Consider the following 18,677-nt stretch of genomic DNA (forward strand, 5'->3'; position numbering starts at 1 on the left):
TAAGACTTGCGAACAGGAAGACTTAACAACCTAGAAGCCCCAGAGCCTGGCTACAAGGAAGTCTGCAAAGGCAGTGCTGGAAAGTCTGAACTGGAATCACAGTCCCCCTCCCCCAACTCTGACAGGAAGAGAAGGAAAAGAGGGTGCAGGGAATGGAAGGAGCAGAGAGAATGAACACATATTTTAACCATTGACTCACTAGATCACACAGCAGCAGGTGGAAGAGACTCTAGTCTCTAGCTTGGGAGAGAAAAAAAACAGAAGCCCACATGTGGACACACATGCTCATCTGCCCAGATAACCATTTTTCCTGTCTAGACAAAGGTTACTATAAATACATCTTCTCGCATCATCACTGTTATCAGCCAGACATTCCAAGGGGAGATGCGGGGCTCTGCAAAGGAAAGTATTTTAACGATCTCGGCATGTGCCAGCTCTCTTCTGAGTTATAAAATCATATATAGCAAGATATAGATACAGATATAGATTCCCTGACTTGCTATCCTTGAGCAATCTAGTCTGTATTTAAAGAAATAAAGCAAATAAATATTTCTTTTCCTTCGGCTAGAAGTTTAGGACTTGGAGTGACCCTTTCCTCCCTCTCCCCCTCCTCCACAAGGCATTTTAAACATATTTCCTACAAAACATAACAGAAGGGGTGGAAACTTGGCCTTTCCTCAGCTTGTTTGTTATTTTATCATCATTTGGCGAAGTTCAAAGACAGATTATGTGCTGGTGGCCACAGACAGAGCACAGTGGCCTATGGCATAACTCCCTTCACCATAGTGCATGCCAAAGCACCTCTCTGTCAGTGAATTGCCAAGAGACACAGGGGTCTGAGAACGCTATCTAGTTTTATCTTCACTCACACATCAAAAGGCCTCTGGAAGTTGGGCCAAGGCCATGAAAGACATTTCACCTAGATGTTTTCATAGCTGTATGCTGACAAGTCTTCTAGCTTAGTCTGTCATATCTATACAGAGAATTTTGTAGGGTTTAACTACTAAGCTGCATATAAAAAATATAATCTGACCAACTCTCCTTAAATGTAGTACTCTTTTTTGCCCCCAAATAAGTCCAGGCATAAAGTCTTTGAAGTTCATTTTAATCTTCCCTCCAATTGACAAAGCCATCCTCTGTTCCAAGCTCCACCTAGCAAGGCTTGGACTGTAAGAAATCAATTCCAAATTCATGTCTGCGGAAGGTCATTTTTCCAGTTATTCTGGAGGGTGTAGATTCCAATGTTCTTCCTCCATTTTAAAGTAAGCAATTTTGTCTGGCCTCCAAAAGTTTCTCCTCCCATTGCAGCTGGATTTGGTAGTATCTTTGTATCATTCTTTAAGTTTACATGACATTTTCATGTATAGCTAGAAGACTACGATGACCCATCTTATTAAGTTGATCTATATATAAGCAGTGTTTTCAAACTGCAGTGTAGTCTGCATAAAAGTTTCAGTACATAGTTCTTGGCCCTCTTAAAAATAATAAAGTTCGAATATAGTATCCAAGCTAACATAATGAATTACACCATTTCAAAACATAGCCAGCACCTTAACTAAACACAAGGAAGCACCCTACCAGGGCTGAAGAGGAGCAGTTCCGCTGCTAAGGCAATCACCAAGGGGAAGAGAAGTTTGCAGGAGAGACAGCCTTACCTGGAGCACTTGAGGATAATCAAAAACTTGATTCTTGTGACAGCGCTTGCGAACAGCAGGGACCCCATCTGACAGATTGGTACATTTGTCTAGGATCAACACTGATTCCCCATTCTCAGCTTGAAGAGCTTCCAGTTCAGACTGGTACTCTGGGTGCAGAGCCATTTGAGATGACAGAATGAAATACCTGCGAGGACTGAAATCCCACAGCAAGGTTACCTGTGAGTTTAATTCCAAGATGGTCTAGAACACATTTCCTTCCATCCAGGAAAGCAGAGCAAGACTAACTAAATGTGGACACACTGTCAAGACCATATTTTCAGAAAGAGCTGGAAAGGGCAATGATGCATTGTAATTAAATCTCGGATAGTAAGTGGCTCAGCATTACTTACGATTTCAAATAAATTTGTACTTGGAAAGAGTGCTTAATACATTAGAATACACACTTGCACTATAACCTCTTTTATAGACCGAAATAAACGTTATTTAGCTACATATTAAAACAACTTGCTACTGATGCCAGAATTGTTTGTCCTTTTGTTTCGTATTTGTGTACTATAACAAAGTAGACAGGACACTGAATGCTGCTGCTAGTTTCTCCTCCCATGTATTTTCTTATCAATTTTAATTGAAAAAAGTCAGTGAACTGACAACTCAGCTACCCTGTGCTTCTTCAGTCTTGATATGGTGACAGCAACAACAGGACAAGCTCACCTCACTATCTCTGATTCAATCCTGTCCCTTTTGGACAACATAAAGCAACATTTTCAGGACAAAGTTGAAAGTCCATCTTCCCGTTCACTCTCAAGTCCCACCATGTTTCAAATTCCATGAATATTTAAAGCATGCCTTAATATTAGAAATTAATTCAGACTAGACATGAAGTAGAGTTTTTTTTACAATGGGGGTGGTAAAATACTGGCCCAGGTTGCCCAGAGAGGTGGTAGATGCCCCATCCCTGGAGACATTCAAGGCCAGGCTGGATGGGGCTCTGAGCAACCTGATCTAGTTGAAGATGTCCCTGCTCATGGCAGGATGGTTGGACTAGATGAGCTTTGAAGGTCCCTTCCAACTCGAACTATTCTATGATTCTATGAATACTGAAGCGTTTCAAGGCACTAATTACCATTGCATGTAAAACACACAAGAATACTGTCCCAAATCAAGTGCTCACAGCTTCAGAAAATTATGTTAATTTTGGAAAACAGTATGGCATTTAATTTTTATACTCATCTACTTTGTTTTCCTTTCCAAATGGGTCAGCTAAGTCAGGCTGTTTCCCATTGAAAGGAACACACAGCAAGTGCCTGCCCTCATGCTGCCAAAAGAACACAGGAAACACAAGGCCTGCACTTGAGATTCCAGTTCTACCCCACATGATGCTATCTTTAATTTACAGCTCTGAAAACACAACATACAAACATACACTTTAAAAAGTCAGATCTCTCCTGTGGCTCCTCTCACCTTTTCTACTCATTTTCACACTGGTCACTTTAGTTGCTCCAATTAACAGATCAGACTTGCATAGAATTTTTTTTAAACTTTTTTTCCCAAGCCTCCAGCCGCTACTGACTTGCTACCAGCACCTCTATATAATATTGTTTTCTAGCAGAGATAGATTTAAAATATTTTAAACTATCCAGCTAAAAAGGAGAGTAAATCAAAACCCCTCAGTTCAACTCTGTAATAAAAAAATATAACAAAAAAGAAACAAAAAAGGATTTGCCTTAAAAAACGGAAATACTGCTGCAGATGAGCGATAATAAGTGCCTATAACCGGCTAAAAATTATGCAGGTTTGTATATGTATTTAAAACCAAATTTTGCCTTGAAACTGTCATCATCCTATGACACTTAAAATCTAGCTATCAAATCGTGCTACAAAAGAAAGTAGGTCCCAGCTCCCAGGAAACAGCACACTAGTGTAGTGCAATGTAATAATTTATCCCTAGCAAGTTGAATTCTGAGCATCGATCCCTTGTCACACTCCTGCATAAAGCCATCGGGCCTGTCAATGCGTTTCCATGAGCAAGACTAACTGGCCACTAGATGGTAGTCCAGGGCCTGCAGTCTGCTCATCACACACAGGAGAAAAAAAAAAAAAAACAACAATAAAAAAAAAAAAAAAAAAAAAAACACAAAACAACAACAACAAAAAAAACCACACACACACAAAACCACCAAATAAACAAAAAACAAACCAAACCCAAAACCAGCCAAACAACAAACTTTAAGAACATGGAAGCTCCAACACGTTCACTGAGCACAGCCTCGTGCATTGCATCAGCTCCTGCATAACCATTTCTCTTATTCAACCCAAAACCAGACAGCATTTAGGTGACTAGAGGGACATGAACAATTTGAATGCATTTCTCTTTACAATGGGTTCTGTACATGCCGAAGCCTATCAGCACACCCATGCTTTCCAGACAGAAGCACAAAGCAGCTTTCACTCTGTGTCGGACTGCAATAGTACCTGAGCTCTATGACGAATCAATTGCAATGCAAACAGGTGCCCCTACACTGGCCTGGTCCAGGGGCATCACAAGCAGGAACATCAGGAGTGTGAGCAAAGCAAATTGCTGCCACACGAGTTTCTCCTGTAATTAACTGCGATATCTGACTCGAAGCAGCCCAGAGCGACTGCAAGAGCATTGCTCTTACCAGAGGAGAAGACAACTGAAGGCAAAGTACAATACCTTTTTGTGTCCAACAGTGGCAGCACCCTTTCACAGTTTTCAACTTTCACAATTCATATTCTCTACAGGAAGCTGTCAGAAAAGAGGACCTACAGCTTCTGCACTTCTAAATTTACCTTCACAATCAGCAGACAAGTCATTTACCCCCATTGCCTCAGTCTGCCCATTTTTTAAACCATCACAGAGGTAAGACTTTGCTCCAGTGAAATATTTTCAGCTATGTAATTAAGACACTCATGAAATATTAAAAGAACAGTCTTCCATAATCAATTAAAACATGTCTTCCAGACTTCTACCGACTCTTGTTCTGAAGATACAAAAGGATTAGAGAAACCAGCACTTTCCCATGTAGCTCATTTTAATGGCTAATTACATTCCTTGTTGAAAATGGTGGTTTTTTTCCTACTTGTCTGGCTTTACTTCCAACTACAAGGGTGCAGGGGTTGTTAGTGTTTGTGTCTTACTCCATTACTTTAAAAAAGAAAAAATAAAGTCAGTGTTCTAAGCCCCGGGTACAACTATTCTCATAATCAAATCAGCTCTTGTTTTTCTTTTTCATGAGCTAACCACACAAACCTCCTTAAGATTCATTCTGCAAGAACTTCTTCCCTTCAGAGCTGTATGTACAGGCTTCTACTGTTCCAAACTCTCAATGTCATTCTGAAAGGACTTCAGAACCACAAAAACATCTGAACTGATTTACACAGAATGTGGCCATAAGACATACAGAGGTAAAGATGACATCCTCGCTCCTGTTACTCAAAGTTTGCACTGGCTGATACCATCTGAGGCACTTGTGTTGATCCCCATGATCCCTTCTGTCTCTTTTAAAGTCACAACAGAGGCACAGCACGCTTCATTTATCATTGCAACAGTGATCTTTTGCTATTGCTTTGTTTTTAAGCATCCTAAAATAAATTGTCCAAAGCAATCTTTTATTAGGGAATCTATATTGCTTTGAATTACTGCCCTGCCTTACTTTAGAGAAACCAAACATATTAACACCTAGCTTTATTTATATCCGAAATATCTTGTCAGCTGACTGGAAATATTGAATCTAGCTCTACTAGAAACATTGTCATGCTGTCATATTTCACACCTCAGTTTCTGGAGTGGGAAAAAAACAGAATTACTCTCCAAAAAATCCTCAGTTCATAGCTAAAACACACATTGGCAGACAAGCCAAGGCTGTTAGCATCGGAATCTTCATAAATTTTAATAGCACAAGCCAGGCATGACCACAGCAACTGTTACAAAATTGCCCAAGACCACCATCAACTTAGCAGCTATATTTATATTTCATCAGCAATCACAAACACAATATTGAATATAGTTTGCCCAATTCATGGGAACTGTATTACCCTGGTCCTCTTTCTGGCAGATCCACTTCCCCCGACAATGGGCTGTAAACAGGAATACTGACATCATAGCCTTGCCGGTAAGTCCATGTGGAGAAGCCTCCACCAGCCAGCAGAGCTCTGAAAAATATCAGAAAGCAATTTTAAACAGAGTACATACACCATTCAGACTCTGAGTGCAATTTAATGATTGTCATTACCAGAACATCAAGAAGATGCATGCACTGAGGTTTTCCCCTCAGCTTTTGTTGGTGACATTTCTCACGCAGTTTTTCGGTTCACTTTACTTTTCATGAACTGGTCTTACTGCTAGATTGGATCTAGTCAGAGTGCTTACAGTTGCGTATGATCACTGAAGAATTTTTGCATTAATATAGGGAAACTTAATCTACTGCAGTCATTATGATAATTCTGCTTTTTTTGCAAGCTTAGATGTCCTAAGTCAATTTCAAATAAATATATTCTTAAGTATTTATACTAGTTAACATATTCCTCGATGCCTGAACTACAATAGGGTATAGCTCAGCTCTCAAAGTGTTAGAGAAAAGCTATATTTCAGATACAACTCCAAGCAGAATAACACAATATTTTGGCCGCTTACAGTGTCTCTCCACTTCTCAGGCTAGAAAATAAAATGGAGTCATTTGCAACTGTATTTTCAAAGTGATCATACAAACTAGTGAAATTTGTTTCATTTCTGTATTACACAAGAAATGCTATAAACAAAACACATGACAACAAGAACGCCATATGTTCTGAAACTAACTTCCAACCATAGAGGCTGCTTGGGACAGTATGGGCTAGAGAGCACGGGAATCAAGAAAGATAAATTAAGATCCAAACAAGATGACCCTGATTGTCTGTGGCTTTTTCTAGATGGGACAACCTTTTGCCACACACAAGAGCTTTAAGAAACAGAAAAGAGCAACATGTACAGAAGAAAGCAATGCATCATTCACAATGCCAGAAAAAAAAACAGGCTTGTTACTATCTCCTATCCCAAATCAGGCTTCTTTGAAATATGCTAGTAGAGGACACCAGCTTTTTAGTTGCCATTTCATCTCCAGTGACCAAGTGGCACCATGAACACATAATCCTATTTTGAAAAGAAGCTCGGATTCAGCTACTTTAGTGAGACTTCTCAAACAGATGAACAAACTTTCAGTCCTTTGTCACCAAACAGCAGGCCGTGCTGTACTTTAAATTGCCCCAGGTATGGGTCTGCTTAAGGTACCATACAAAGCAATTTGGAGAAAAATATTTCTCCAATTCCAGTTTCTCTCCTTTTCTGTGGAAAGAAGCAGAACACACACCACTACACTAGGCCCTACAGAAACCATCTTGAGAAGGTATACCCACTGTAGCAGGTATGATTATAGCCAAAAACCTTAACCCAAGCTTGCATACTGTCACAGTTCAGATCAGAGCAGACACGTCTCATCAGTAATCAGAACAGACACATCAGAGCAAAAAGTTAAGGCAAGACTGGAAGAGGCACTGACAATCCATTAGCTGATACGCTTGTTTTCAGGTATCACTGAATGAAATCCTTAGAATAGTGTTTGCAGAAGCAGCTTTTCCACAGCTGTTATACAAGAGTTTATTGTTATACCTAATTATCATGCAAGACCTATCATTTTTTCCCATCAGAACACAACATCCCAGATAAACACCTGTATGTTCTGCCTGTTCTAACCCCCATCAGATGTCCCATGGGTACTTTGCTTCCTGCTCTGACCCGCAGCACAGTTGTTCAGTGTTCAAACACCACAATCCCACTTTGCCATACATGTGACTTCACCCAAGTAGTCAAATAAGCAGTCATGTCATTTAAGAAACTCTTTGAAAATCTCAAGCTCTGCATTACAGACACGTTCCACCTTGATGACAATTACAAAATCAAAACAACTTGGCCTTTATTACTCTTCACTCAGAACACAAACTATGGTAGAAGCAGAAATCAACTCAAGAACAGGATGATAAATCAAGTGTGTGCTGAGTGAGAATTTATGTTCCTAATCAAGTGATGATTTTGGATTCCCTTCCAATACCTCCCCTTTGGTGACACGTACAATGCTATGACTCATTCTCACCCTTGAAGCTGCATATTCCATGTCTTACCCATATTAATTCACTCACAAGCAGGGAGAAAAAGCTGGCTTGGGTGTTGCTGTTCTTGCACTTCATATCCCCTTCCTCTTTTTTTATTCCCCCCCTAATTGGGAAACTACAACCAGATTGTTTTAATTGGATCTGGTGAAAACATGACAGCACCTCATCAGCCTTCAGAAAGCAGGTGTGTGTCATGCAGACTTATACCAAAATAAACCCACAGGGAACCAACACCAGTTAAATAAGTCCACTCAGATTTTCATTGTTTGGGGCAGTAACAGAGTAGAGATATTAACTCCTAATGTACTCAAGACAAACAGTCTTTAAATTGCACTGATCAGTGAGGAATGAGCCTGTTCCTGAGCAACTTTTCACCACTTTACAGATATTTTTTTTTCTACAGATATTGATCCTCCTTTGTCTCCAGATAGTGCCCCAACTGTTCTGTATTCCAAATGTTTCTGCCCAGCTTCCATCAGCAGCAGCTTTCTGCCAAACTTCACAAGTCACTGAAACCCAATTCACCAACTGAACCAGAACGAAAAAGTATCATAATTCATACATTTCATTCTAGAGCTACAGAGCAGCTTTGCAAAAGAAATCCTTTCATCCTCATTATTGTACCAAATTCAATAGCACTAAATTAACATATAACGAAGGGTTTTTTTTTTTCAAGTTTTATGTCAGGAGGTTACATATGTTTTGGCAGCTAATACCAGCAATGTAGCCTCCATGCCCACAAGGCAGACTTCCATCTCTGAAAAAAATGGAATAAAATGCTTTTATACTCTGTTTGAAAATTGGATTTAAAGATCTCATGAACAAACAACCCTTTAGCGAGGTAGGTTCACTAAAGATTTTTCCAGATGTAAAAATACCTTATAACTGAACTCCTCCTTGAGCATAAAGTCTTATTTTACCTGGATTAATGTGCTACAGCAAATCAACAGAACACAACTCTATCAAAACCCATGACCCACTATCATTGAGCTATGTATGATCTCTGATATGTATCAAATGTATCAAATAGAGAAAGCAGGCCACATTCCCTGTGCAAACTTCACAAATATTACCTGTGTAGTTCACCAACGATCCACACGATCCCACAAATCCAGTCCTTCTGGTGGGGTACTGGTACAAAAGCAGGTCAACTCTGCCAGCACACCTTTTTCTTGGCCTGCAGTCTCTCACTACATGATGCTACAACTGTCCTTCACCCACTTGTAACATGTGCGGACATTCTCATATTGAGAACACACCCAGCTCGCTTATTCTGTTGGACATGAACTAAGATCTCCAGAGGACTCCAAAATCAGCCTGTAAGCTCATATTGCACGACTCAGGCCCTTCCAGGACCAGGTCCACATTACTGACTTTTTCACAGATTCACAGTGTTTACGCCTGTGACCTGTAGTACAAGTTCTGTACTACACTGAGTACAGTCTAATTGTTGCTGCCTACAAAAAAAAGTTTCTACCTTTTCTCTGTCCCAAGCACTGTTATTGCCTCTCTGTCTTACAGCTGGTGATTGTACAGCTGCAGGGTGAGTCAGTTTGGCAAGCTACAGCAGTAGCAGCTGTTTGCCAAAAAAAATTTGATTTTTAATTCAAATTACTCGTCTTTCCATGTTAGCATGACAAACACTTAGAACAAACACCCACCAAAATAATGTATTTCCTGCATGTTAAGCTAAGACACATAAGGCCAAATATAAATAAACATTTGACAAAAAAAAATAAAAGTTGTGCAGTGTAAGAAATCTACTGCATTCAATTAATAAATCTCTTTCTTTGATAGAAACACACATCCACAAACACACAGCCCAGAGGAGTCCATTCCATTAAACAGCATTGTCAAGTGAAAATTCTCCTTAAGAAGCATAAATCTTGAGATATCAAATACAAGCATTTACTAACACATTAACAGGTTTGGTTATACAAAAATGATGCTTGACTGCCCTCTTTCGGCTAACCCACATGCCTATAACATATTTCATATAGAGATGAAGTATTCAGACTAGACATGAGGAAGAAATTTTTTACAATGAGGGTGGTAAAACACCAGCACAGATTGCCCAGAGAGGTGGCAGATGCCCCATCCCTGGAAACACTCAAGGCCAGGCTGGATGGAGCTCTGAGCAACCTGATCTAGTTGAAGATGTCCCTGCTCATTGCAGGGGGATTGGACTAGATAACCTCTAAAGGTCCCTTCCAACCCAAACTATTCTATGATTCTAAGTAAAAAGCTAAAGCCTTACTTCATGGTCAGTGATGTAATTACAGTCAGTAAACTTACTCTTTGAACATGTCCAGAAAAAGCATGTTCTGCTCTGGCACTGAAGAACGTTTTAAATTGTCTCTGGTGGAAAGAAATCAAGATACACTCCATACAAAATCATTTTAGCAAAGATTCCATACCTCAGGCAAGATTTTGTTGACATTTGGCAGAAGTTAACCTTGATCTTCAAGAGAGGGACTGGTTACACCAGCTACTCAGCAAAACAAAGTACATATAGACAATCTAGTAGAAACATATTCAGTAACAGTATCTAAGCTAAAAAAGTTTGTCTTACTCTTACAACAATTTCCTTTGTCTTATAACCTCCTTTCCTCTTCCAAAAGTAAACTATTCTGCAAGTGAAAATTAAGCTCAAGATTCACACCTTTTAAGTTTCTGACAAATAATTTCAAAACACACTTGCCAGAGAGTAACTAAGAGCATTTGTCCAATTACTAACACAGTGTAATTGTTTAGATAACAAAAACTATTGAAATTCACCACAGTTTTGTTAAGCATAGCAGCTGCATTAAGATGCCCTTGAAGCATCATCAAAAAGTTTCATCTACAATCAATCTTTGAACTTCTAATTTGCATCCAATGAGATATTCTGTGAAGCATTCAGGTTTGGTAATACACAAGATACAAATCCAACCTCAAGATTCTCCCTCCTTACAGCAAACCCAACAGTTAAGAGCAAACTCTGCCAGCTACATCCCATACAAAATTAAGGACGGGGCTAAACCATCAGATTTCAGGAGCAAACACTTGTCCTATACAAGAAAGGGACTTCTCTACTTCCCTTTTTTGAGAAGGAATGAAGTTGTATTCCAGCTTCGTAAAGGTTAAGGAGCACATCCTTTGTTATCACCTACACTTCTGAGCTTGTTGCTTCTTCAATGGCATTTAAAGCCAGACCTGTGCACTCAAACACCGCAAAACACATACCTATCTCTAGGAACATCTAGGGCAGTGTTATAATCTGGTGGCCCTCCAGGCAGCATATTGAAGAGCAAGTGATTTGTGCCTCGATCCCACCTAAGGCAAAAGAAGAAACAGACAACAATTAGAAAGGCGTTCTCTACACACAGACGGTAAATTCCATCAAAGTCTAGCTCTACATTGACTCGTTGCGTCTTCCCCTCCAGCATTAACCTTTGTTTTTTCCACTTTGTGTTCTTTAAATTCACACACTGAAGTTTCAACAAGTACCTGGATAACTGTGCCAAAGCCTGAGCTGTCTCCTTGATACGGAGCGCGTTCTGATTGAGGACATCTATGGATGGCACAAAAAGGCAGGCCCGGTTGACATCGTCAGTGTAGAATTCACTGTCAGAGATGGCAGTTAGCAGCTCATTGTATTCCCTGGAAATGGTGTTGCTCACTGATGTCCCGTATTCATCCACGTAATTTTTCAGTGAGTAGATATATACCTTGATTTTGTTTTTGGGATTGAAGCCACATCGATAGACATCGAAGCAGGTGTGCATCCTGCAGCTGAGGTCTCCCCGCTCAGGAATGGGGCTATCAGCAGGAAGCTTGACCACAGGCACATCATGGACACTGCGTTTTTCAATGGTCCAGTCACTGGACGACTCAATGGAGTGAGGCCAGAACTGGAACATTCCTGTGGCAATTAGGCCAAGCAGAACTATGGAAAAGAGAGTGATGTAGTAGATGCGATGCTTGGTTTTCATCCTTGGGATGAGGGCTGGACCCCGTGTGTTATATTTGGCTGACGCACACATAATGGAATCAATTATCTCTTGTCTCTACAAAACAGAAATAGAGAGGTTTTAGGATCAACTCTGGAAGACATACATCGTTATCACAATGCAGAGAAACATCGAGTTAGCCTTTTCAAGGATTTTTGCCTCGGCAGATTACAGCAAAATTTGTTCAGATGCTCACATGTGCCGCTGGAACATAAGATGCCAACCAGAACTGCCACTTAGCAAGGACAACATGAAGCTGATCTGATGGGCCTGGCTGTAATAGAATTATGTTGGCCAGCTAACAAGTGACAAAAGGACATGGCTTGGGCAGTGAGGGGAGGAAGAAATCTCAAACACTACAGACATTGTGAGTCCTCGTAGGTGCCACTCCATCTAAGTGTATTCATAGTGAATACTAATAAAAAAATAAAATGCTCATCTACAAGTAAAGAGAAACAACATGGATACCCTGCAATGGGCTTATCATGAGGCATCATAGAGAACTTAGGATCATGATACCACTTGTAATGTAAAGGTGCTTTCAAACACAATTTTATAGAAGCCCCACCATATCCAACTAGAACGATGCTAAACTGCTTCTGGCCAGAAAAAGAAATTAATTTGTCGTCTTTGTCAATATGTCTTTTGGGGCAAAAAAGCGTTGTATGAGCTGCCACTGCAGCCACATTAAGCATTTAAATAATAGTTCACTGTAGTCTGAATAACACCTGTAGTGAAAAACACAATGTAATATGAAGTATCATAAAATCACACAACTGCCATCATCTTTGATGCTTCTTAAAAGGTTTTACACACATAATCGTGGTTGCAGCAAGAGGCAATTTATATTAACTACAGACTGAAGAATCAGTTACTTGTTGCATGCAAAAACCTGCTTAGGTTTGCAACTAATCCAACCTGAACTCTCCACAGTGGAAGCTTTTTAAATCTAGTAAGCATATTTTTCCTGAAGAAGAATGTGGATGGCATAATTATGTGTTTTTCCTTTGGACAAATAGGATGTTTTCTTGCTTTGACAATCAACTGTACAGTAGACAACAAATATGAATAAAAGAAGTATCAATGAGGCATTAAATGGTCTTCATAACAAACTGGGTTATGTTTATATGGCAGTTATTGACAAAAGACTGTTAGGATGGGGTGGCTAATGCATGAAGTGACTGTACTTACAGAAGCACAAAAATAATCTCAGACACCAATAAATATTCCACTTTTATCAGTCACTCTCATGGATTCTGGAGACAGCTTTTAAAACCTATGGTACAAGACAATTCAGGTGTGATGCTGTTATCAGGGCAGATGCCAGAATGCTACGCTAGTATCCGTTTCATAATTTAAAACTTTCCATACATTTCTGATAGTTAACCATGTTATTTCCTCTTCCTGACAGAGCGCCAGAGCCACTGGCATTATGACAAAGATCATGCATTTGCTGCAAGCACTTGAGTCACTCAGCACAGCTGTCTAGACCTGAGCCGGGGGGGACCTCAATGAGGCGTAACCCTCCATCCACGGAACCGCTCCACACCTTCCACACCGCACACAACCCTCCTGGGCCACCTGCAGGCACAAGAGGAGGTCTGCTAGCACTCGGGGATGAGAAGCAAGAGGTACAAGATAAAGCAGCCGATAACAGGTGGCAGAAAACCACCGGGAGGTAACAGCGGCGGAACCAGCCGCCTGTCGCGGGAGGCGCGGGATGCCCCGGCTCCGCACTGCCCGGGACACCACCGGCAGCAGCCGAGCCCCCACCCCGCCCGCCTCGCCTCCTGCTTGCCGTGCCACCTGCAGCGCCGAGATCGCAGGAGACACGGCCCGCCGGAGCGGCGGCACGGCCGGGGCTGCCAGCAACGCCCGCCACAGCCCAGCCCAGCCCAGCCCAGCCCAGCCTCCCCGCACGGCACCTGCCGCCCAGACTCACCTCCGCCCGCAGTCGCTCGGGCCCCACGGCCCGCGCCGCCAGCTCGCAGGCGGCCCCACCGAGCGGGGCTCTCCCGGCCGCTGCTGCCGCTGCCCCGCCCGGCCCGAGGCGCGGCGTGCGCACGCGCGGCCCAGGCAGCCCCACCCGCCGGGCCGGAGAGAGGCGCCGTCCGGCCCCGGCCCCGCGGAGAGCGCCTCCCTGCGGCGGGAGGGCGCGTCTGCAAGGGGGAGAGGGCGGCCCCGGAGGCTCCGGGGCGGGGCGGGGCGGGGCGGGGCGGGGCGGGGCGGGGCGGGGCGGGGCCGGGGTGTGACACCCGTTTGAATTCACCGGCGGCTTTAGCCCTTTTAGGGGAAGAAAAATAGCATTTTCAAACTGTGTGCAGTTCTAGGTGCCACAGTATTAAAAAAGATATAAAGCTACTGCAGGGTGTCCAGAAGAAGGCTACGAAGTTGCTGAAGGGTTTGGAGGGCAAGCTGTGTGAGGAGCGGCTAAAGTCACTTGATTTGTTCAGCCTGGAGGACACTGGGAGACCTCATCGTGGTCTACAGCTTCCTCACAAGGGGAGGAGGAGGGGCAGGGCTGAGCTCTTCTCTCTGGTGACCAATGACAGAACCCGAGGGAATGGCAGGAAGATGTGCCAGGGGAGGTTTAGGTTGGATATTAGGAAAAGGTTCTTCCCCCAGAGGGTGGTGTAGCACTGGAACAGGCTCCCCAGGGAGGTGTCACAGCTCAAACCTGACAGTGTTCAAGAGGAGACTGGACAAGACCCTCAGACACACGGTGTGAACTGTGGGGCTGTCATGTGCCAGGGCAGGAGTTGGACTCGATGATCCTTGTGGGTCACTTCCAACTCAGGACATTCTATGATCCTATGAAGGCTGTGCCCTCTCCTCCTCCCCAAACTCACATTGCAGCCTCAGCACCCATGCACAGCCCTGCACATGGCACAGCCTCCTCGCCCCAGCTCCATGCCCAAGCCTGATTTATGTTTTGGGGAGATTTCTTGACTGTTGGTGACTTTGCTTTCAACACTGCACAACATTTAGCCCCCCTCAGTGACTGAAGCCTGGCTGCGGGGTTTGGAAAGGCCTCTCCCTGCTGACAAGGCACTTCTCTAGTCAGAAGGGTCCTGGGACAACGTCAATGTTTATCTGGGGGTGCAATGTTTGTACTGATGAGCCACCACTGCCCTGTTTTTCCATGTGTTTGCATTCTTGGGTCCCTTTCAGTTCTGTGCATCTTTTCCAAAACTATTTTGGGCTTTCTCACAGACCCTTTTGGGTCATGTGTCACCTCCCAGCCTGCTGGATCCCACTACTTCAGTGAGGTAAAAAACCCCACACCTTCCCCAAATCCTTCTCAAGAGTTACTTGAACCAACCTCTCTTCTGACAGAAGGCAGAGCAGGACAAACGTATGGCACAGAACTCCAGCTATGCAGGAATCACAGACAACTGGCTTCATTCTCAAGAACAGGGGGTGTCTTGGTCTGTAGACAAACTGATCGTTTGCAAAAATAAAGTAAGATGCTACAGCTGAACCACACACATGGCAACCATGCAGCAGAGGTGTTTCAGCAGTAGCAGTGTAGTGTTCCTGCACATAGCACCCATGTTCTCCACCTCTCCCTGCCATCTGGGCTGATACCAGCAGTGCCACTGAGGTGGGAACAAGGCTGACTTTACATCTCCCACCTGTAAACAGTTCTCACCTGTTTATTGGCTGTCCTCTCTTGCTAGTCTGAGGACAGATATGGGCTGTTTGAGGAGCAAGTCCTTTGTTTTTAAAACTGCAGGTCTCCAGGGAACTTTGCAACAGCCATTGAGCTAACAGGGCTCGGTGACATCCTGCCATTCTAACTTCTCCTGCTGCAGCCCCTTCAGTCACATGATTTCTGGGCCAGAAGCATCCCCAGTCTGCTGCCTGCTCTCTGCTGCTGCCTGGGGTACAGGACAGGCCAACTCTCGATCTGTCCTGTAATCCTGGGTTTTTTAAAAGACTCTTACTACATGTGTCTCAGAGTGTCAGATTTTGCTGGCCTGAAATGTATTATTCGCCTCTTCTATTTTTCTTATATCCATTTTTATATATTTGTATCTTACGTCCAGTGGTGAGGTGATGGTGTACTATCCTATAATGTGTGTTTGTGAAAGGATGAGTGAAAGGATCAGTGCCAATCCCTGCTCTAAACCTCCAAAATTAGTCTCTCTCTCTCTCCCACTGTCTTACACAGAGTACAGTGTCCTTAAGCAGTCCTGGCTGTCAGTAGTGACCCTCTTCCACTTCACCTGCCCTTGGGAAACCCGCTTTCTGCAATGCCATCCACATGCATGCACACAGACAGCTCAGAACTCCCACAAGCAAGGAGAAATGCTGTCACTGCAGTGCTTTCTCTTCTTTCTCCCAATTCTTCTCGCACGTGATGCAGGTGATGCAGGATGCTCCTCAGATTCACTGCTACCTTCTTCATCCTGTCTATGACATTCAAAGCCATCAACAGAAAGGACTCATAGATCTTAAAGCATCCTTTCTGAGCACTGCTACTAGCTTTTTCTTCCTTCCTAGGGCAAGTTACTAGGATTTGTTAGAGCACATGATGTTTCTGGTCTTAACCCATCAACTAGAAAATGCTGTGAGCAGCCCCATTCATAAATCAGAGGCAGGAACTCTCCTTCCAGATGGTGAATGGACCATGCCCCATTTTGTGAATCAGAAGGGGCACTGTTCACATGCTGGGGCTGTTGGGATGAGCGCCAGATCTCTGCAGCCATGGGGCTCATCAGCCCGGGCCGTGCCTGGATGTGACCGGGCCGGGGAGGGGGGTCTGCAGCCGCCCCGTGTGACGGGGACAGTGGTAGGTCCACGTGGGGCCGGGCGCCACCAAGCGCAGCCTGAGCCAGTCCAGGCAGTGCCCGCAGGCGCTTCCTCTGCCTCCCTGCTCTGCCGGGGAGAAGAAAGGGCATCGCATCAATTGCAGCTGCAACATTCACAGAGGCTTCATGGTGGTTTCATCCCTATAGGAAAATTTGGAGAGCAGTGCAATGCTATTAAAAGCTAGAATTAAAGAAGTGCAAGCAGCATCAGCTATTTTATTTCAAAATAGCAAGAAAAATGGAGAATGTAGCCTGTTTTGATAGAGATTTCCCTGAAACTACATCAGGGAGCCTGTTTATATTCTAGTGATGTAGCTAAGCCAGACAAGTCTGCAGTGCACCATCTATTTTTAGACTCCTGGTTGCCATTTATAGCTTGTAAAAATATTCATCAGCAACTGGATAACAGGCTATCAATTTCTATAAAGGTATAAGAGAAATCAGATACTTTACCACTCTTTCCTTTGCCCTTTTACATCCAGCCTTAGATGACTCATTGGGGGTCATATGGGAATTTCTTTTTAAGGGCTTTACCATCACATCATACATTTCCCTGCTGTCGCATACAACATCATGTATTTTCTGCTGGGATGATCAGTATACAGAAGAGAAAGAAACACTCAGAGAGCCTTTTCCTACTATGTCTCCAGACATGTAAAGCAACTGCATGTGAAATTATGCTACACCTTATGCAGTCAGTGCTGGAAGCAGCATATTCTGAAAATGCCTTTGTAATAAAAGGAGAAAATTTTAAAAGGCAAATGTGAAGGGGGAAACTAATGCCTTGGGGACATCTTTTCCACCTTATTTGCAAGGTATGGCATAACATAACTAAAATATCATAGTTCTTCTGAAAAAATTGTTAATGGCTACTACCAATATATAAGGTAACGGACTAGATTAAAGAGTTTCTAGTATAAGAGAAAGCAGGATATTGTAACATCCAGATCATTGCCTTGGTTCACTTTGTTGATTTATGTCTTATAACCAAATGATACCTTTATTTGTATCAGCTGAGTTTATAATTACTCTGATCAATAAACTTTATCTAGCAGCCAATTGCATGGTTTGATCTCTTGAGACGGGCCATTGTACTCCCCCAGTGCTGCTGATTTGTTACTAGTGGTGCTGGTCAATACAGTGATCTGCCTGATGTAACTCTACTTCCCCTATTGCCTTCCTGAATTGAAAGGAAAAAGAAATATAAATATACTTTGGAGGTCTGCTGCTGCAGCTCCCACTGGAGGATGTGAGACATGAGGAGAATGCGGTTGGCAAGTGTTCCCTTCAAAGAAACTATAACGTGGCAGAGACATGCAGATAAAAACGCTTCGTCGATGCATATTCTCCCCTCTCTAAAGCTTTCAGCTGTCACAGTTTGCAGATGCATTAATCTTTAATCAATTGAACGCTTTCTGCAGTGAGGTATTCAGGGAAAGAACAGGTCACGACAAGCATTTGCCTAGAATAACTGAGCACTCGTGCATGAGCTGTGCCATCAGATCTTGCTGGATAGCAGTAGGGAATAGACAGAGAGCTAAAAATAGCCTTTCCTTGCAGTGTTTTTCCAGACTATTTTTGATTCTTCATTTTGATAAGGTCGACTGGCTATTTGCTAAAAATAACCAATCCTGGCAAACTGAGGACAAAGAGTAGAGTATTTATAACCATCTCAGACTCTTTAGTACATTTGTCAGCTGCACATAATCTAGGATCTTGTCATTGGACAGTTGCCAGTGTTTTATGTAAGTCTGTAATAAATAAAGCATTAATTGGAATGAAGAACGAGTGTATCTTGCCACTCTGCTTTTCTCAGATGGAATATGCATATTTTTGTATGTGTATCCTTGCAGGTTATCTTGCCTGTTCTTCATGGTATGGTCTGAGCTGCTTCAGAAAGAACCAAAACAGCCCCCTGTTAGGTAAGCCAATGTTACAAAAATAGCTGCATATGCAATTAAAAGTGCAAAAGCAGCTTTACCCCTTTTGCATGACTGATACTTCAGATCCAGAAATTTTCAGGGGATGATTCATGTACCTTCCTCCAT

At 42.9% G+C, this 18,677-nt stretch overlaps 1 protein-coding gene across 2 annotated transcripts in view; it reads right to left on the bottom strand.

Annotated features, from left to right (window-relative positions):
• EXT2 (exostosin glycosyltransferase 2) overlaps positions 1-13,901 on the bottom strand; it is a 78,342-nt gene extending 64,441 nt beyond the window's left edge. Inside the window, exons 1-5 of one of the 2 annotated variants that reach the window (XM_082058521.1) lie at positions 13,758-13,901; positions 11,313-11,872; positions 11,049-11,138; positions 5,715-5,831; positions 1,656-1,851 (exon numbers count right to left, since the gene is read on the bottom strand). In XM_082058521.1, the coding sequence (XP_081914647.1) occupies positions 1,656-1,851; positions 5,715-5,831; positions 11,049-11,138; positions 11,313-11,848 (939 nt within the window). In that variant the 5' untranslated portion in view covers positions 11,849-11,872; positions 13,758-13,901. Of the gene's footprint in view, positions 1-1,655; positions 1,852-5,714; positions 5,832-11,048; positions 11,139-11,312; positions 11,873-13,006; positions 13,153-13,757 lie in introns of those variants that run through there. The other variant, XM_082058522.1, reaches the window with a different exon arrangement.
• Between the last annotated feature and the right edge of the window lie 4,776 nt (positions 13,902-18,677).

The sequence above is a fragment of the Streptopelia decaocto genome (genome assembly GCF_964273445.1).
Source record: "Streptopelia decaocto genome assembly, chromosome: 7".
Classification (NCBI taxonomy): domain Eukaryota; kingdom Metazoa; phylum Chordata; class Aves; order Columbiformes; family Columbidae; genus Streptopelia; species Streptopelia decaocto.